Source organism: Hemicordylus capensis, chromosome 1 (genome assembly GCF_027244095.1).
Source record: "Hemicordylus capensis ecotype Gifberg chromosome 1, rHemCap1.1.pri, whole genome shotgun sequence".
Classification (NCBI taxonomy): Eukaryota; Metazoa; Chordata; class Lepidosauria; order Squamata; family Cordylidae; genus Hemicordylus; species Hemicordylus capensis.
The window spans coordinates 372,722,800-372,744,086 of NC_069657.1; the positions used below are offsets into that span (position 1 = coordinate 372,722,800).

A 21,287-nucleotide genomic window follows, 5' to 3' on the forward strand; every position below is an offset into this window, starting at 1 on the left:
TGTGTGGAGTCAGATCACTGCTGCATCTAGCCCAATGCATCAGCTATCCAGGGTCTCAGGTGAGGTCTTTCTCAGCCCTGTAACCTGGGATTGTTTTTACTGGAGAGGCCAGGAGCTGAACCTGGGACCTCCTGCATGCAAGGCATACACTCTACACTCTACTGCTAGCTGGAGTTCCTCCACCTCCAAAATGTTTAGTACAACATACCCTGTATCTGCCTATCTGGGAATCATCACACTGTGTTTCCTCAGAGAACTATGCCCTATTTTAAAGTTAATAGCTACAATTCAAACTTCTATGAATGTTAGTCCTTTTTGTACCCAAATATACTGAGCCTGTTCTCACGACCAGAGATTCCTGGATAGGAGAGTGTTAATTCAGAAATCGGCTGTCATCTGCGGCACTGGGAGTCCTCCCAACCCAGCGGCTCTGAACCTGAGTAGCCCAGATCCGTTAACCAAATTAAAAGTGAGGTGGGACAAAAATGGAGTTCATCCTACCTTTTATTTTGGTAGTCTGTACTGTTGTACCATGTTAAACAAACTGTTCCCGGGCAGCTGGCAGCCATGTTGATTACAGAGTCCTGTGGCTTGTGGGGCCAGACAAAGCAGAACTGCTGCAGTACTGAAGGCTAATTCTCCGCTGCTTGTGCAATGTATTGTGGCATAGCTGGAGGCCCCAGCTCCCGATAGCAGCAGCGGTTGCCGCTGTGTCATTTGTGTGGGCACACAGATTGCAGAGCCAAACGGAGGCTCCGGTCAACTGGCAGGCACGAGGTAGGAGTGGGACTTCCCTCCAGCTCACCCCCATATAGTCATGGCAACAGGTTCACTGTTAGTCCAATAAGCATGTCCCAAGGGAAAATTTTTACAGGTCAGTCATGTACTGTATGAAAACAGATCTCCAATCAGTTGTGTGTTAACTGAACCAAATGTTTCTATTATTCAAAAGGTCTCTGTTATTCATCTCCTTGTGCTTTCCCCCAAACCGTTTCTAATTTTATGTATGGCTATCATATACTGGCCATACCCAATACTTCCTAGATTTGAAGTGTTTAATATTTGGGTTCTTCTCATACTGGAGGCGTTCCATATCTCAAATCTCTGTCCTTTTTCTGTACCATTTACACTTATACTATATATTAACTGTGTTGGAGTGTTTGCAATTGTTTACACAACTACAGGTGTAGATGTACAAGTGATTTAAAGTAAAACTTATTGGAGAGTTATATTACATTATCTCTCAGTTTTCAGATGATTTTCATGCTGAAAATAACTTTCCACATATCAAAACTTGAATTAAAATGAAGACTGAATTCAGAAGTAATACTATACTAAAGTTTAGTGTTTTGTGCATGAGCTGGCACAAGCCTGAGGCTCACATACTTCCCCTTTCTCTTCACATATGAGGAAAGACAAGATTCTGTTCCAGATTTAGAACAGTTTTAGAACAGTTTGCCACTATGTTCAAACTGATCCTGGTTTGATGATAAACTGTGGTTTGAACAAACCACTGTTTGCTGAATTTGGATGCAATAGCATCCAAATCCAAATCCAAATCGAATAAATAATAGCAAACAGCAGTTTGTTTTAACCAGGAAAGGGAAGCTCTAATCTTCCTCCCTAAATGCACAAAAAGAAGTGAGGAGTGCAAGATTTCAAGGCTGGGTACAGCTTATTCAGAATCCTCTAAAACACAGTTTCCAGGACCAAGTGAATTTGATCCATGTGTCTAAGGTACTGAAACAGTCTCTAAACTTACTTCTATGTCTGAGAAAACCCAGCGGTTATGCTGAAGAATGGCATACATGCAATGTGCAACGGTAATTGCATGCTTCCAGTTGTGATAGGGCACACGGCGGTAGTTCTTCTTCACAGACATAGTGAAACGACATAGTTTTTCTAGTTCGAAACTTGAAAGAAATGAATGTGAAAAGAAAATTAAGACCAGTTTTAACCAAACTAGACAAAAGAGAGCTTACTTTATAATTTCTTTAATTCTCTACTGGTAATGTTGCAAACATTCACAGAAGTATTTTTAATTTTGATTTTAATTCCTCTCAGAATTATTGGGCCCTGCTATCTAGCATCTAGTGAAAAGTGGGAGGTGAAACTGATACAAATAAAATTAAATTCAATAAGCAGCTATGTTTTGCCAAGCAAGGTTAAAGATTGCTCTCTTAGCTCCATAATAAATATTACTTTTCTGTACTGCAGATATATGAAATGCTTTTAGGCTCATAAACGCTAAAATAACAGAATACTGCTCCAAGTTTTCCAGATTCTCAAACCACTTGGGTGAAAAATTCAAGGCAGATTTCTCAAAAATGCTGCTGGGTGTAGTGGGGAGTTGAGACTGCCCACCCTGCAGATTTGACAGAGAAGAAAAGTTCACTAACTAGATGCCAGGCCTGGAAGAGGAAAGCAGATGGTCTTGAACCTTTGCTCGGATATCAGCAGGTGGCTCCAGCCTCCAGTGTGTCAGAAGGGACAGAGCACAATACCTAATATTCTTCCTTTGTTCTCACTGCCTCCTTCCATTGATAGAGTGGAACAGTGACCAAGGGAACAGTGATGATCCCTCTTCACTTTCCTGCATCATAGAAAGCAGATCTGGGAGGATGTCACTGCTGTCCCGTGTCCTAGCAGGGAAGCTGCAGGCTTAGAGACCTTTCCCAAGTCTTTTGGTTTCCACCCTTACCGACCAGATGTCTATGCAGGCTTGTTAAAGTTTTGCCCAGGATCCAGAAACTATGATACAATTTCAGTTCCCAATTTAAATGCCTATATTATAATGCTGCTCCAATGCACAAGTAGAAAACCAGACACCCCACTAAGGACCCTGTTTTCTTTTGTGCAGGGGAACACTTCAGTTATTCAACCAGGGTGGGGTGGAGGGACAGGTTTCTCCAGAAGCACTGCCCAATTCAAAAAAGAGGATGGGGTAGCCACTGCACATCCAGAGCTGCATGTGCACATCGGAGCCCCGCAGAGCTTTGAATTGTAAACTGGAGTCTGAATTCAAAAGTCTCCAGGGTAATTTCTCAGGAGTCTTAAATTTTTTTCTTGAAAGGAATAAGCATTTTGAGGAATAGTTCCATCTAGCTGATCAAGGGAATGATGCTAATCAAAGCCCTTATATCCAAGTTAAAGACACAAGAGTTGGCTCCAGGAGCAAGTCACATTTACATATTTTCCCCACTCCATCTGTTCACAGCTGGTGTCCAGGCTAAAAACTCTAATTACCCTTCCTCCACAATCCTAGATTCCACATACAGGCTCAATGCTGACATCATAGAACTGTAATCTTCTTTCTTCAAACTCCCTTCCCTTCTGATCCTGCATGTGCAAAATGGGGCAGACTTATGTGGCAGGAAAGAGAACTATCTTGCCTCTATGCTTACAATTCAAGCTACAATGTATCTAGTCAAGACATTTTACAATTCAAAAGTTACTTGGATTAATCACTTCAAATTGATACAAGAATTAAAAAATATTTCCACAATCTACGGCTAATGCCTTAAGCATAAGCATTTTCATTTAGAAGCTACACTGATCTTGGTGTAACTTACTTCCCAGTAAACACGCTTGCTGTCACAGATGGAAGTTATTTTTTAATAAAGTAAGTTTAAGCAAAAATACCACACCAAATTCTACTTTTAAATTTGTTACGACTCAGTCCCCCATTAAAATTACTAAGTAATTATTACAGTAAGTAATAATAAAATATCAGCATTCATGGAAAATGCATATTGATTTAAAATACAGAAGATCATTGGATAGAAAATAAACACTTTTAAGGAAAAGGACTTCCATGTGAATTTTCTCCAAATCTAAAACTGAAAAGTGAGCTTCTATTATAGATTCATAAACTGACTCTGAAATAGTCTGTGCTTATTTAGTGAACACTGAATATCTTAGTTGTTTTCATGGAAAACATTTAGGGGTAAGAATAATCAATGGTTTCAAAGTTTCATGAAATCAAATAACAGAACAGGGAAAACATCTCAAGTTTTCTGGTTAACAGACTTACATTTCGTGATGGTGGTCAATTTCAGGACTGGTGTGTGTGTCAGAATATGAAATCTGCTAATTTGAAAATCCATACCCTACATAACCTATCAGGCCCAAACCCCTTTAAATGGAGGCCTTGCTTGCAGTAAGGTTCACAACTGATAATTGAAGAGAAAATAAACACTTCTAAGGAAAAGGACAACCCTCCCATGTGAATTTTATCCAAATCTAGAACAGAAAGATCAGCTTTAATTAGTGCTTTCAAATAAAGGCCTTCCTTCCACCCACTTTGCAAGCAATCTTAGCCTTGTGAATAAATGGGACAAGAGATTATGGGAAAGGTTTGCTGGAGATAGGGAAGGTCTACATTAATTGACCTGGCCTTCTAAACTGTTCACTTGGTTAGGAGCATCATTTCCTACCAGGATGGATTAGACATGTAGTTTTCTGTGTGTCTCAGTCTAGTTGATTGTACTGGAAGACACTGAAATACTATTTATGCTGGCAGGGAATTATGTTCTTGAGCATGGTTAGGAAAGTCTAAGAGTCAAGAAGAGGATTACAAAGCTTCTTGTATCTCCTTCCCTATCTCCAGCAAGCCCTCTCACCTGCAGCTAGCTCTCACAAGCGGTCAGGGAGTTGGAAGGGAGGGCTGAGGGCAATGTTTGGTTTCTCTGAGCTTTCTTAGAAAAAACTTCTTAAAAATACTAGCTGTTCCCAAGAATTCTCCTCAAAAGCTTAGAAAAACCAAATGCATTCTGAGATGAGATGGGAGAGCTTGTCCATCACTAGTTCTTTTCCAAACGTTATTGCAGAAAAAAAGAAGGAAAAAGACATGAGCTATAGCCCTCACTTTAGTACATGAAAAGGATAGCTATTCTAAAAATAATTAGTGCTTCAATCCATTTAGTTTGAGAATCACTTTTAATAGGAATAATTTTCTGAAGGTGCAATTAATTACTTATTCTTCCATACCCTATTTTAAGACTATCTAAACAGGCCAAATCTATAATTTATGAATAAAGATAACTGAAGTTAAATCCCAAACAAGATTTATATTTCTACATATACCTAATGTGGGCTGAAAGAAAAAACCCAGAATGATTTTGATCAACCTTGTAAACAATCAAACAAGTTACTTAGATAGAAATGTGCTGAAATGGCTGAGATTTCAACAGGGTAATTATTACAGTGTGTGCAGTGGTTAGTCTAGCAGCAGAAACATCTGACATAAGGCATATTTCATAAAACAAAAAGCTACTTATGTGTTCTTTGGCGGGGAGGGGCTGGTGGTGGTGGAGAACACGGGTAAAATACCAAACATTTCAGTTAGGAACATTAACTAATATTTATCCCAAGTTTTATTTATTATAAGACATTAAGTAGCTACACATATCCCAAATTCATAACTGAATACCCAGCTCATAAGTAGTTCAGTTTCCCACCTAATGTAACATCCAATGTCAGAGGCATGTCTAAGAGATTTTGAGCGAGAAGCAACCTACATTTTAGGGGAGATTAACATGCGGTCTCACATAAAAACAACAACATATAATAAACACACAATGTAGCATAATAAAAAAAGAACTTTGTACAGTCATTTTTTTAAAAAGACAGAATTATGTCTGCAATCCCCACTATTATTTCCACCAGTTATCTTCTTTTGAGCCAAATACACTTTAATAGAAGAAGAAAATATCACTTCCCCAGTCAAAAGCTCTGCGGGGTTCTGAGGCACACATGGATATCTGCACAAGCTGGAAATGCTCCAGTCACTCTAATTTTCTTAATGTTGACATGACCGGGACAGATCTTGCTCACATTAGAGATGTGAAGGTCTTCGAAAAAATCAGGTTGATGGGAGAGAAGTACCCTCAGTTTTTGAGGCATCCCCCCCCCCCCGATTGTCCAGTGGGGAGGAATAGGAATTTTGGGAAAAATAGGTTTTTTTTAAAAAAAAAACCTTTTATGAAGTATGTTCTCTTTTAGAAGGATAAGTTAAATGCTTTTAAATGCAGAATTCTAAAATATTGTTTTAGCTGCCTTTTGCTCCTTCAAAATGCTTTTTAAAAGTCATCTAAAAACTATGTAAGTTCTACAGTATTAGAACTGCAATTCTTGTATACTGTAGACATTTATAATTCTCAAATTCTCCTACCTCCTTCAGATCCTATTTCTGGAGCATGTGAAATAAACTGAACTATGTCTGGAAATATGCACATCAAATCAAGAAACTAACATATGAAGGAATTGAAAATCTTGTTTCAATACATGAAAACTTTTAGGTTCTCTGAATTCCATGGAGATAAAAATGAAAATTCAGAATCAGAAGATATTCATCTTTCACAAACTGATTCTGATCATAGAAGGAAACTGAGATGGTAATACTGTACGTCTAAGGATATATTATTTATTGTTTAAATGATATAACATGGGTTTCATATATCTAATTTTATTCAGTTTGTCAGGAACTATCTGTGCTTTGGCTGGGAAACTGAGAACAAGCATACCACTGCCATATGTGGCAGCCAGCTGAACTATAGAAGCCTTGTCAGACACAGAATTCTTCGATCCTGGACTGGTCTTGCCCAGTCAGGATGTGCATTAGATCCTCCCAGGACTAGAGAAGTGCAAACTGGCTTGTCCTCAAGCTGGATTAACATCGAATTGGTAGGGCTCAAGGGCTCGCCCCTGGACTGGGCCCGGTTTGGCTCAAGATTGAGCCAAAGCTCCTGGGCTGGCTCAGGGCCAGTTCAGGGATTCTACAGGGTTTTTTTTTTTAATTTAACTTATCACTGGGTTCAATGGTGCCCTGAGGGTGCTGCCGTGGGAAGAGGGTCTCCAGCAGTTCCCCCTCACCCTGCTGGCCTCCCCTGGTCTCCGAAGGGCCTGCTTTCAGGCCACATTGGCCCTTTCTGAGGTGGCGGAGGCAATTTTGGAGGCCACCATGAATGCACCCTTGCCATTTGCTGAAGAGGGCCAATTGCTCTCCAACTGCTTGCTTCCTGAACCCAGTTCCTGGTGTGTTTTCTCAGTCTTAATTCTCTGCTGAGGCCTTCTGGTCCTAACTCCAGACTCCGACCTATCCTCTAGTGCTGACAACTGAGGTCAAACTCACAACGATCCTAGTGGAGACAGCATGGACACATAGTCTAGGGATGTGCACGGAACTGGCAGTTCTGCCAGTTCAAAGGCAGCAGGGGTCTCCCTTTAAGAGCAGGGAGAGTGCACTTATCACTCTTGCTGCTTTCCTCCTGCAGGTGTCCGTGTTTCTCAATGCCCAACAGGGCTGCAGCGTACCTCCCTGCCGCCCCGTTACCCTCATCTTCCGGATATGATCGGAAGTCACCGGTGCGCCTGCGTGCGCTGGCACAGGCACGCACACATCACACACATGCATGTGCCCATGCCGCCACGCACAGGTGCATCAGCGACTTCCAGTCATATCCGAAGACGAAGGCAACGGGGCGGCAGGGAGGTACACTGCCGCCCCGATGAGCATTAAGAAACACTGACGCCGGTGGGAGAAAATTGGCAGAAGAGGAAAGTGCACCCTCCTCCACTCTTAAAGGGAGACCCTTGCTGCCTTCGAGCCTCCCTGCCGTGGTTCTGTGCACATCCCTAACATTGTCTAGTGAAGCAGCATGCCCAGATATGCTTGGCCTTCTTAGACATTGTAGATCAAGAGACATCTCTACAGAGTGAGGTACAAGCCCTGCACATAGGGGCCCAAGCAAGAGGACCAACCACTACAGCAGCTAGAACGACCACCCATAGTAATACCATGGCTGCCCCTAGCCCCAGCAGTCCCCCTGCCAGAACAACTTGATGGCAATCAGAAGAAGCTAAGAGAGTTCCTTAACCAGTGCCAATTGCTATTCTAGATGTGTCCCCAGACCTGCCCCACAGAGCACAGGTCCTGACAAGTATTTTGGGAGACTCCAATAAGACACACACAGTGGAAATAGCCTTGTAGGTCCTGTGTCAAGGCAAGCACCCCATTTCCCAATACATGGCAGAATTTCACTGCCACATAGCTAACACAAAGTGGAATGAGGCCAAACCTTGCTTCCATTCCTGCCAAGGTCTGAACCCCAAAATCAAAAATAAGTAGCACCAGACAACTTCATCAAACTGTTTCCTGATTGATTGCTGTTTGAGAGACTGGGGCCATGAAAAGAGAAGATGAAGCTCCCAATCTTCCTTCTGGACTGAGGTTCCCACTCTGGGATCTCCTCACATGCCAGAGCCTAGGGGCCAAGCAGATAGACTGTTTTGGGGCTTGTCTCCTAGGCATTAAAAAACACCCATTGTGGGTCTGACCTCAGCACTTCAACACTAACTCCTGGTTTGCTTCTTGACCAAGTTTTTGGTGTGTTCCCTCACTCCTCATCTGCTGGACCCTTCTGGTACTAACTTCAGGCTTCAACCTCTGTCCTCCAGTGGCTGTCCAGGACCCAGTGTTGACACAGTTACTATGACTGATATGATGATGATCCATTACTTGAGTTCAATGTTACAAAGTTCAACTCAATATATTGATTTATGCAAGAAGATTTTTGTTTTGGAAAGCTGGAAGCAGGTTGAAAGAAGGATTGTTGCTTGTGATATGCCTTCTCACCCCACTGTCACCTCTGCTAAACAAGTGTTGCATGTTTTTGTATTGTTTCCTCTCTTTCTGGATAATAGAGGAGACAATAAGGAGAGGAGACCGTTCTTGTCCAGATAATAAGCACTTCCTTTTGCTTACTACAACAGTAGTGGCCGGTGCTTACTGCTGCTCTGAGCTGCAGTGTGCCACCCAGCACTCCCTGTAGCAGGGGATCGGCTCCGCCACTCAACTGGCTGCCTGTGGGGGATCAGCTCGGTGGAAGCCAGGGGAGTGGTGGAGCCAATCCCCTGCCACAGGAAGTGCAGGGCAGTGCACTGTAGCTCGGAGCAGCTTGCAGGTGCCGCTGGAGTGGAGGTAAGCACCTCCTGATTTATGCTTAAAGGTGCCTCTCGTCGCTGCCCCAGTGGCACCCGCACTGGCCACTACTGTACTACAATGTCAATGGTTTCTATTTGCAACTCTTGTTTTATTCCCCCACCCCCGCTGTTTTCCTAACGGGCAGACATTAAGATATGCTTAGGAACCTTCAGGTGCAGCCCCTTGCTGTCTCTTTCTAATATTGGACATATTTGTAATTATTATCTGACTAAAACTACAGAAGGTATACTTTTAAATTGCTTAAACATACTAAAGAAAAGTTAGACCTGATTATTTTAAGAACGTAAAATGTGTTAAGTGAGTTTAGAGGTGATAAGAAAACAACTATTCAATATGTTTCTGTTTTCCACCAAATTTCCTCCCCCCACCCCACTGCCACAAACCCCTGGAAAAAACAGGTTGTTCATCTGTAACCGATGATCTAGTAGTGATCTGTTGTATTCATAATGAATGGGTTCTGCGCCTGCTCCATGCTTCCATTATTTTCGGCAGTTGGGTCAAATAAGGGGAGTATGGTGCATGTGCCGGGCAGAGGGGGCATTGCAAGGAGCTAGTCAATCTATCTGCAAGGTCCCCATTCATTATGAATGCAACAGATCACGATCCAGATACAACAGTTTTAATGGCTTCAAACCTTCCTGAAATATTATCTCAAGCTCACATACGGTTTCACTCTCTGCATTTTGGAGATCTGCCACACACACCAGAACTGCTGGACCAGGTAATGTCTTTAAGGTGTGCAGTACTTAAGTGCAGTTGATTACATGGGCTTCTTGTGCATACTTGTATACATGGGAAGTCACCATGCCACATTATTCTAGAGAGATACTCCAGTTCTGCAGTTTCTTGCATTCCCAGCACTTTGAGCTTATGCAGCAGGAACAGAGAGTTGCAGTATTCTAACTGCACATGCTCAGTGTGTTGCTGGGGTCATGAGATAGTCTGGACAGCTGTAGGACTAAAGTATGGGAACACAGCATGTTAACAAAGCATCCCGTGAACCTAGAGGCCTTAACGTTCTGAACTTCTATTTATCTGCTGTCCTTGATATTTGGACATATATTTGCTTTTATCCGTATTTCCTCTTTGAGAAAATATGGAGGGAATGTGATTTCCTCCAGCCCAACACACCATTGAAAAAAGTATTCCAGTAGCAGAGCTATTTCTCCAAGCCTGGATTGCATGAGTTCCAGCTGACTAGTACTAGTTACTGTGGAGCACAATGTCTGTGAGAAGCTAACAATGAAGTGATCAAGAACTGAAGCAGATATTTGAGTTCTGCCAGTTTGTGAGCATGAAGGGCTGCATGAACTACTCCCATGATAATCTTATCTGTTCTTCAGCAAAAATACATGCTACATCTCTAACACTGAGCTAAAGAAAGTGAATACAGATCCTTCTCTGCCTTCAGTCATTCATCTGAGCAATCCTGATGTAGTAGTAGCAGCAGTGTGATGTGGCTGAACTGGGAGGAAGTCAGACACATTGTGCACATTCTCCTCTGGCTGTGGGACAAGCTCAACTGGCAGGCACCTACCCCTGTACTAATGTGCATGCACATCAGTACATACCGGCCACACCCCTGCATATGACATCATGAGCAAGGGGGCATGGTCACCAGCAGTAAGGTGGGTGAGATGCACGTCTGCCTGCTGCACTTGGCACCTTGTTTGTGTACCTTGCAGACTGAACTCCAATGGTGCATGAACAATGCCAGTTCAGAGAACCGGGTGCAGGGATGAATGAGCAACTCTGGCGGCCCTCCAAAGGTGTGGGGAGGAATAGGGGCAAGTCTCTGACGGCCCCTGGAAGTGTTTGGGGCCATGGAGGCCAGGGGAAACTCATCCTCCCCTGCTCAATGGTGGCCATACACCTGTCTCTGTCCCACTGCTGCACTTGATGGTCTGGTGGCATACACAGGAAGTTCAGTATGATCAAAATACAATGGTGGCCGATCCAGGTGGGGCAGGGAAGAAGAAAACAAGTCATATGTGTGGCTCATTCATGCTCTTCTCACCCCGGTTGCCTCACTCTTCCTCATCTCGCCCCAGGTGTGCGGGCTGGTCAACCATGAGGTTGGGAAACCAGATGAAAGACCAGCCCATGTGCCTTGGGTTAACGCAGCAGCAAGACTAGGCAAGAGAGTGTGAGGCGGCTAGGCTGAGAAATGTGGGAATGAGCTGGACCTGTGGCTTGTTTTCTGCCTCCCCTGCCAAACTTGGATAGGCTGCCACTGCCACAATATTGATGTTCTAAAGTGCCTTTTATAATACTATCACATAGGGTGGGGAGTATAATAAGAAATCAAGTGTTTTCGACTACTAATAGTTACCTCTTTTGATTTTGCTCAATTTCCCATATAATACATTTCTCCAAGTATTTTATACAAGAGTTAATACTGGCTCTATTCTTCAGTAAATATTTAGCATTATTTCTCCATTTACACATAAATGGACCTCAATTCCCCTCAACATAGAAAATACTTTTAATGTTATTATCACTTATCTGGACTGAAAGTACCACTCTGTAGGAATTGTCCCAGTGTATAAAAACATGCTATTTATAGAAACAAAGGTGATTGTTGCATTACAGCAGTCCTTGTCTTAACAAGAGAAAAATTAGTGAGCAGAATCAGAAATAGAATATTTTTTTAAAAAAATTATCCCATAGAGACAAGTCACTGCATGATAACAAAATAAAATGATGACTATATAAAATAATATAATTTAAAATATATAGGTTTAAAATGATGAATTCATACCAGCCAAACCCACAACACTGATGGATCATATGGATAAAAATAGCTGGCCAGAAATCTTCATAGGGAGCGATATCAAAATGGTATCTGTTATAAAGAAAATATACAATTAGTAAAATTAAAGGCATTTGAGTGCCCACTGATATTTATGGATGTACATGTATAAAAGCTTTGTACCAGAATCTCTTCTGTTTCAAATTAACTCCAATCCCTTCAATCAAAATATGTTCATTTATACTTGATTTAGACCAGCTTCTTGACCAAAACAAGTCTCTACTGTTTCTCAGGATGCCACAGGCCTTCTATGCTCTTTCTCATGCAGAAGACAGAATTCACTTCAGAACTCTGATGATGGGTTGAGAAACACTCCCTACACTTGGCCTTGAGCATAAATGGCAAACTGTTTTGGGTGCCTTTATCTTCTAATATGTTTTCTGTATCATTTTTCCCTGTTTCACACTCATAGGTGATTATTGCAATGTTTGGTGGGAGATGGGGCACTGAGCCACACCTTTGTTATTTTCTCTTCCTGAATAATTTAGTAGTAATTCAGTGATTTTAGGTTGGGATGTGCGAACCGGCTCGAGGTCAAGCCAGTTCGCCATCAAACTAGTCTGGCTCAAGGGCTCTCCCTCAAGCTAGACTGGGCCCAGTTCAGCTCGACATCGAGCTGAACCCCGCCAGCCAGTTTGGGGCTGGTTCGGAGTTCTAAACTTTTTACTTGGGTAAGGCCACACAAATGGCCAGGGAGCATGAACGGTGACTTCCAAAATGGCTGCCACCACTGGGAAAAGGGCTGGAATCCCCCCAAAATGTGCTGACATGGACCTTTCAGGACCAGGAGAAGCTGAAAGGGGGGAGGGAGACTAAGGAGACACCCCCCAGCCAAACCAGCACCCCCTGGGTCCACCAGACCCACAGCATCATGGCAGTGAATAGTAGTAGTAGCAGCAGTAGTATTAATAATTTTAGTTTAGAACCTCCAAACCAGCTCAAATTTGAGCGGGGGGGGGGGAGTTCAATGCCACAAAACTGAGCGTGCCCAGTTCAGTTTGAGTCCGGTTTAGACTCGAACCGAACCGGGCAAACCGGTTTCTTGCACACCCCGAATTTTAGTTCAGTTGGGTGGGCGGGATCCCAAAGGTTTGAAAATCGGTACAGATGTAGAAGACACTGTTGTAAGTAATATACTAAAAGTCCTGATCGGTATGACTTGAGCTTTGGCCGCCATCTTAGAAAAATGGCTTCCAAAAATGGCTTTTAAGCATATATCTCACAAACTGTTGCTCAGAGGGTCATGAAAGTGATGGCCCTGAGCAAAGTGATGACTGGGATATTCACAGTACAAGCCCAGTTGTGAAGAAAATAAGATTTTTCTAAATTGCATCTTGTGGATTAGACCTAATGGGGAAACCACGTTAAAAAAAAATGTGTCTGTGCTCTACCTCTTGGATGTGTGGAAATGAGTATGTAGGAGGCATGTTTCATGAACTGCATGCATTCTGTCCTCCATTCATTCCTTGAATCATGTAGCAAAAAAGAGGGGGGAAACCCCCTCTTGTGGCTCACAGGAAATTTCATGCTTCTTAATAATATGTAAGTTTGGTTTTTCAGGAAAAATTTATATAAGTGAGCTACAGACAAAACAAAAAACCAGGGATGGTGCAGTTGCTATGAAGTAGTGTTCCACAGAAACCTTCACTTTACGGCAAATCTATTGGTTGAAATTTACATTGAACACCACATTTTTATAGTAAATTTGATGCTCTGCGGTTTTCGTATATAACATTTTTCCATCAGAGCAACGGTTGTGATATATATGTGTAACGCTATTTTTGGCTGCCATTTTTCCGAGGTTGCGGCCAATGCTCAAGTCGTAATGATCTAATGATCAAGTCGTAATGATCAAGTCTTAAGTAGTATGCTACTTACAACAGTATCCTTGACATCTGTACCAATTTTCAAAACTTTGGGATTTCTCCCTGCTATTTGCTAAAAATTGACCTAATATGACTGGACTGTAGTTGTTTTGGATCCCTCTTTTTCTCTCACATCATGCAGAAATGTGCTTGAGTCTTTGTTTTAATCAAGATACTCCCAGAATAATAATACCAACTGGCTGACTTCCATAACAGCAGACGGACATCCATAACAGCAGACGGACACATAACATGCACCGGACACCTTCTCCACCAGTGCTCCAATCACACACCAGGTGCGTGGCGGGTGGGGTGGGGGGACAAATCTGGATGGTCTGCACTGCCTCCAGAAGGGCCCTGTATCAACTGAAAATATCTCTCTGAGGGCTGCACAACCCTATGGGAAATATTTTCAGGTGACACAAGGCACTTTGGAAGCAGAGCAAACCACTGAAATTTGCTGCCTCCTGTTACATCCCCAAAGCTGTGCAGCTGGAGTGCAGCTAGGAAAGCTCACCAGTTGCTCTGCTAAATATAAGAGAAGCGCCACTTTGTAAGGTGCCCCTTTGCTCAGTTATGACAGGGATGCAATTTCTTTTCAGGTGACTAATCCTAAGCCCAGGGTTTTAAAGTAGAGTATTTTTTGCCAATATGCATTTATTTATTTATTTGTCTCTGGGACAAAATGTCTTTTATTGCAGAAGGTGCCTTTTAAGCACTTACAATTCTCAGTTAGTCACACAGAGCAGAGGTATACCCTTGCACCAGCTGCCAGAACTTTGAAGGGTTTTACTGCCTGCTGTCTGGAGCACAGAAACCCAAACAACTTTCCCAAACTGGTGAAAAATTACACTAACGTAAGATATGACACTTTGGAAAATGTGAATGCTTAGTTAAAGTAAAGATGATGATAATGACGATGACAAATTTGAATGCTGCCCTGAGTGGTAATGAATTTTGTAAAACAAAGTAATGCAATCCAAACATTTTATATTGTATTTTATCTTGTTATCCAAAGTCATATTCTTCTGGTGTCAATATTCATAATCTCATCTTGAGCCTCAGAATGATAGAGGTGCCAGTCTTTTTAATACTAATTGCCTCTGCATCATACCTGCTTGCAGCAGGTGTTTTATTTCCCTTTCACTGAATTCACTAACATACTTGGGTGTACTGGAAACACTGTTTTGCACAGCAGATATGTTAGATCTGAAAGTAGCTGTTCTGTTTATACAAATGATTAAATGCCTCATGGCTGTCATGACAACCATAGTGACTGTCCCAGAGTATTTTAAGCCCTACATATATGTCAGTCATCCACATGATTTGATGTTCTCCACAGTCAGGATAATAGCGACCTGGGAATTGGGGAGGTACTAATGGTTCCCTTGTTATGGACAAATTGCTACCTAATGAGTTTTAGACTGACAGGGATGTCTAAACACTACCGAGATGGGGGATCAGTTGAAGTGCCCCTACCCAGAGCTAATGGATCCTGATGATTTCTTTATAGTACTTGTTGGAATTCCCTGCTAATGTAGCTTGTACTCCTATCAAAAAAATCTGTCTAAATTATGGAATATAGAAATGACCTGGATAGTTTACAACAGAGCAGACAGACTACAGGCTTGCAAGATCTAATTTTTATTTTAAAAGAATATCTTCCATCTGCAAAACAGTGGCCAAGAGGAGGAGGGGATAGAAGCAGACACAAAATGGTGGCTCAAGAGGCAGAGACAAGCACTTGCTGTACCCCATGAACCATTCACAGCATCCTATTCCTCACTGTATGTTCTGCCTGAGCTGTAAACCAGACTATGAAACACTGATGCTGGGGCGGGGGGGGTGGCTTTATGATGTTCTCCAACTTAGGCTGAGGCCCCTGAGGAATTTGCCACTCTGATTAATTTGAGTTTTACACCCCAGTCTATTCCATTATGCTTCCATAAGTATCCCATCACATCTAAATTACTTAAAGGAAACAATGCGGCCAGCAATTCTGTCATGTGAATCAACCCTTACAGTGCAAGGAAATAAACAGATTCAAGTCATACAACTTATATTAAGGGTGATTTTTTGATCACAACAGCTACTATATTGCCAGTATCTGTGGGGAGTAATTTATGTAAAAAACCAAAAGGCTGTAATAAAAACTTACAGTTCAATTTCATTGCAGAGGTGTGTTGGGAGTATGCAGTCCTTGAGCTTTTGCCATTCTTCTGAGGTACAAACACTGTGATAGGAAAGTTTCTCCATAGTTACACGGTAAATACATTCTGAATGGCGAATTTTGTGATACATCTAAAATAAAATATGTTTTTTATATAAAACATAGTTACTTCCATCAAGTTTAAACGTTTTAAAAAAACAAAACTTAAACCTTACAACTACAAGCCACTACTTGGGATACTATTTTAGGAGTAATTTTGAGTACATTAAATGTGGCTATACATTAATTATAATGTATAGTTACATTATATATGTAGTGTATAGTTTATAGTTATAGTTTATATACATATAGTATATGTATATAATGTATAGTTACAATCACAGATATGCCAAAGATATAGCAAAAACTTAATCCCACATCTTTACAGAAGGCATCAGCTTAATCTTTGTCATCAATATTTTTTTAAACCAATGAAATTACTATGAATCATTTGGCTAAACAAATGCCATAATCATTTACAAAATGAATATATCCCAAACTGATAGTAGTCTAATAATACGTTTTTCTAAATGAATTAATTTTGTTTTGATTCACTTGGCTACCTTTAAGGAGTAAAACTTACATTTGCACAGTGTAAGGCTAAAGCACAAAAGACTGCAAACATTTTAAAGTTGTTCTCATCAGTTTTAGAGAAGGCACTTGCACTTAGTTTGTTCACCATCTGCACAACGCCTATTACACTTCCTCGGCTCACAATAGGCATGCACAAAATGTTCCTGGTGGTGTACCCTGTGTAGAGGTCTACCTCTCTGGAGAGTGGGAGAAAGAGAATAATTAACAATAGTTCAATCCATAGATTTTAACATGAGACCATAACAAACCAGTCAATAACACCTGTCTGACTGTGTAAACAAGAAATAATAATACCATATTTACCCAAATAGAAGACAACTCTAAATTTAAGATGACCCTCTTAAACAATACAGATTATATAGAGTATTGTTTAATATGGTCTGTTATATAGAATTGTTATATAGAGTAGTGTTTTAATTATATGAATTTACCCAAAAGGAAGAGGAATCTAAATTTAAGACAATCCCCCTAATTTCTAACATTAAAGAACTTGGAGAAAACCTCATCTTGGAGTAGGGTAAATACAGTACTGAGCTTTCATATATCACTTTTGGAGCAAAGTATTTAACATATATTAACATTTTGTAATCATTGCAAGGACACTGCAAAGTCTGTATTATCACCACAATATTGCACCTTGGGAACTGAGGCTGAGAGAATAAACACGTATTATACTGGAACAGACATACTAATCAGAATCTGTCCATGGAATAACTGTCATTTTAAATTAAGTTATATGCACCAAACATTTATATTATGTACTGCATTATGTTATTTCTCAATATTGGTTACTCAATAACATTGTATTGTATTTTGTTTAAGTTATGAATGGCCGACATCTTGATTAAAGATACAGAGGCACAGTGTGCAAACTGCCTCTGCAGTGTCTTGTCATGCAGAGCTGTGCTGTGTATTAGGGATGTGAAAACCAATTTGAACTCTAACTGGTTCAAATTCAAACCGGGGTGGTTCAATGGTTCGAATTTGAACCAAACCAGCCATTAGGTTCGAGCTGCAGGTTCGAATTCAAACCAAACTGGGGGTGGTTCAGTTCAAACTGGTTTGAACTAGTTCAAACCTCCAAAAGTGGGTGGGGTGGTAGCTGGCACCCATGGGTACCTACCACCCAAACCTCAAAGCAATCAGACACTCGTACGATTTTTTATGAATTTTTTGGGGAAAAAATCCTCATAGGGTATAATGGGACTCAAACCAGCCCATTATTCCCTATTGTGGAGCATCCATGGGTGCCAAAAACCACCCAAATCCCAAAGCAATTGGACACTCCTACGATTTTTTATGAATATTTGAAATATTTTTAATTATTTTTCTCATAGGGTATAATGGAACATGAACCAGCCCATTATCTCCTATTTTGGAGCACCTAGGGGCACAAATGTGGGGTGGGTGGTAGGCAGCCAGGGGTTAGCACCCATGGCACCCTCTGTGCACTACACCACCACTCACTCTGGGCCACCCCAGCACCCTACCAGTGGCTTTAAGGTTTTTCTCCATAGAGAATAATTGAGGTTTCAGCAGCCTCATAACTGCACTTAGGGGGTGCTGGGGTGGCCCAGAGCGAGGGTGCCAACCACCCCCATGGGTTGCTAAACCATGGGGTACTGGGTTTTGTTGTTTCTGAGGTGTTCTGAGTGTAGATTCTTTGGTAGCGTATAAGATTTTCAATGACAAACCATGAATCCACTCTCATTTGCTAACCTTAAAGACACATAAACTTCAAAATCACTTAAAAACCAACCCTTTGCCCAATTCCTTTCAAATAATCCCTTGCCCCCCTTGGGCACTACCACCCACCACACTCTGCTCTAGGCCACTCCTTTGCCCCCGACGTGAAGCTATACATTTGCTGACACCTCCATGCTTCTTTATGGAGAAAAACCTTAAAGACGCGTAAACTTCAAAAATCACTTAAAAATCAACCTTTTGCTCCATTCCTTTCAAATAATTCTGAAAGCTTCCTTGCCCACCTTTGGAACTACCACCCACCATACTCTGCTCTAGGACACCTCTTCCCCCCACCCCCCAACGTGAAGCTATACATTTGCTGCAATCCTCATTATTCCCTACGAGGAATTCAAAAATTCACCAATAACCAGAGGAGTGTCCGATTGCCTTGGGGTTTGTGGGTTGTAGGCACCCCTGGGTGCCTACCATCCACCCCACCTTTGTGCCCCTAGGTGCTCCACAATAGGGGATAATGGGCTGGTACATGTCCCATTATACCCTATGAGAAAAATAATTAAAAATATTTCAAATATTCATAAATATCGTAGTTGTGTCCTATTGCTTCGGGGTTGGGGTGGTTGTTGGAACCCATGTGTGCTCTACAACAGGGAATGATGGGCTGCTTTGAGTCCCATTATACCCTATGAGAAAAAAATAAATTTCAAAAATTCATTAAAAATCGTACAAGTGTCCGATTGCTTTGGGGGGCAGGTACCCATGGGTGCCAGCTAACACCCCACCCACTTTTGGAGGTTTGAACCAGTTCTAACCAGTTCAAATTCAAACTGAACCAGGGAGCGTTCGAGCAAAACCAAAACCGAACCTCCCCCTCCTGGTTCAAACTGAACCGGGCAAACCAGTTTTGTGCACATCCCTACTGTGCGTAGAGGGTGGGATGCAATTTTCATCAATCTCCCCCCCTTCCAGAAGCAGTCCCTTTGGGTTGCACAGCCCTTGGGGACCTATTTTGGAGTTGCAGGAAGTGTTTCCGGGAAAGGCGGGTTAGTGAAAATGGCCTCTCCCCATGTGTACAGTGTAATTCTGCATTACTAAAAGCTGCTGATGTGGTTTGCTGAGGATAGCTGCTAGTCTGGATGTCAGCCAACATATGTATGTGACTTAATAATCCAGTTAATTGGCTGCTTTCTGCACATACACATTTCCTTTTCTGTTATAATTTAAGTAAATCAGTATTAATAATTCATTTCTAGATAATTGTTTGGAGGGGGAAAGGCACAGGAACATAGGAAGCTGCCATATTATCAACAAGGAAGCCTAACACTGAAGAAGGAATCGTATCCAATGTACCTGGGCTTGAACATAGATGCTCAAAGCCAATTAACATACCTGTTCCATTAGCCACATACTTAGAAGCATAGGAAGCTGCCATATACTGATTCAGGCCATAGGTCCTTCTAGCTCAGTATTGTCTACACAGACTGGCAGCAGCTTCTCCAAGGCTACAGACAGGAATCTATCTCTGCCCTATCTTGGAGGTGCCAGGGAGGGAACTTGCAACCTTCTGCATGCCAGCCTTCCTTCAAAAATGGCCCCTTTCGGCTGTTCTTCGGCCTGTTCAGGCCCCCAGTGCAGCAGCCATTTTGTCACGCCTGTGTAATGGGCCATTGCGCAGGCATGGTGGCCTCCAAAATGGCCACTGCACCAGGGAAAAGGTCTGAACGGTCCGAAGAACAGCCAAATGGGGCCTTTTTTGAAGGAAGGCCAGCAGGGGGAGGGGGAACCTCCATGAACACCCCCCCCCAACTGCCTCAGAGAAGCCCCCTGGAGGAAGTAAATTTAAACATTTTGTTAAAAATAAATAAATCATAAAAGGTCTGTGAATGCCCCGAACAGGCTAGTGGGGTTTGGTCTCGGGTCAAGCCAAACTGGGGGTGGTTCAGCTCAACCTCGATCCTTCGAACCAAACCATTTCAACTTCAAACTGGTTTGGTTCCAAACCCACTTGCACACCCCTAGTTGTGATCATTGCATTTTGCTAAGTCTGGCGGTTCTAATTGCTATTGTAAGTTGCTTTGGGAATAATATTTTATGGAATGGTGACATATAAATAAACTAACAACAATGAGAATAACTCTTCTCTTTTAAGAAACTCTGAGAAAGTCCTGCCATCTCGGACCAAGGCAAGAAGATGACTGGAAATCGAGAGAGAAGTCTGACCTCCTAAGAAAGCACTTGTTAGCCCTGACCAGCTAGTCCCAGAGCCAAACCCTTCTCTGAGTTCTCTATGAGGGCACAAAGCTACAAATATGCATTCCCATTAAGTAATCTTCAGTCTTGGGAAGAGGAAGGGGAAGAGGAAGATTTCATATTTTAAGAAATGTAAACTGTACTGGAAAGCTATCACTGCTTATATACATACACATATTCTGAAGAGGCTTTACACACACGCACACACACACACACACACTGAAGAATACAAGTGCAGCATTCACTGTCTTTTTGTGTTGTAGTCCAAGTTAAACTGAACCAAATTCAAACCTGTTAAAACGTGGATCTGCATAGGCATCAGGAATGTTGAGGACTTCACCTGTTCTTGCTACCTGACCAGCTATTCCTTTTTCAATAGAAAATCTGCATATAAATATAAAGAGATATGTACATATTAAAGTAATGTAATTACCACGGGAATTGAGGAAGAGAGAGAAAGAGAGAGAGAGAGAGAGAAAACTTTCTTACATGGTGAATTTTTCCTCATCTCTTATATAGGTCATTCAGCATTGGATAATGTCCCTGCCTCCAGGGACTGAAGGAAGGACTTACAAAGCCATTTCATGGGAAATAGGACCTCCACTTAACTCCCAAACTGAGTTGTGGCTGAGTTAAGTTAGGATCCAGGCCAGAAGGCTGCTCCTTTAAGGCTTGCAATCTCCAGGCAGGAGTACAACAAAACTGCCCCCCCCCAAAAAAACCCCTACCCATTTTGTTGAACAGATAAACGCTATGCAAATGAAAGGAAAGCCCTCTCTCTGCCTTTCCCCTCAGCTCTTCAGTCAAGTTGCTGCTTCCATAATTTCAACAAAGATTTCAATAAATGAC

The 21,287-nt window shown here is 41.9% G+C and overlaps 1 protein-coding gene across 10 annotated transcripts in view; it reads right to left on the bottom strand.

Moving 5' to 3' along the window:
• Positions 1-21,287, bottom strand: part of PDE10A (phosphodiesterase 10A) — a 385,571-nt gene that overhangs the window by 18,391 nt on the left and 345,893 nt on the right. For 7 of the 10 annotated variants that reach the window (XR_008316105.1, XM_053295826.1, XM_053295790.1 and 4 more), the window contains 6 exons: positions 20,730-20,822; positions 16,474-16,660; positions 15,840-15,982; positions 11,766-11,849; positions 3,247-3,339; positions 1,763-1,913 (listed from right to left, as the gene is read on the bottom strand). Coding sequence is in view for 9 of the 10 variants with exons in the window: in XM_053295826.1 (XP_053151801.1) it covers positions 1,763-1,913; positions 3,247-3,339; positions 11,766-11,849; positions 15,840-15,982; positions 16,474-16,660; positions 20,730-20,822 (751 nt within the window). In the remaining variant the exon portion in view is untranslated. The remainder of the gene's footprint in view (positions 1-1,762; positions 1,914-3,246; positions 3,340-11,765; positions 11,850-15,839; positions 15,983-16,473; positions 16,661-20,729; positions 20,823-21,287) is intronic. The other 3 variants (XM_053295814.1, XM_053295806.1, XM_053295798.1) reach the window with 2 other exon arrangements.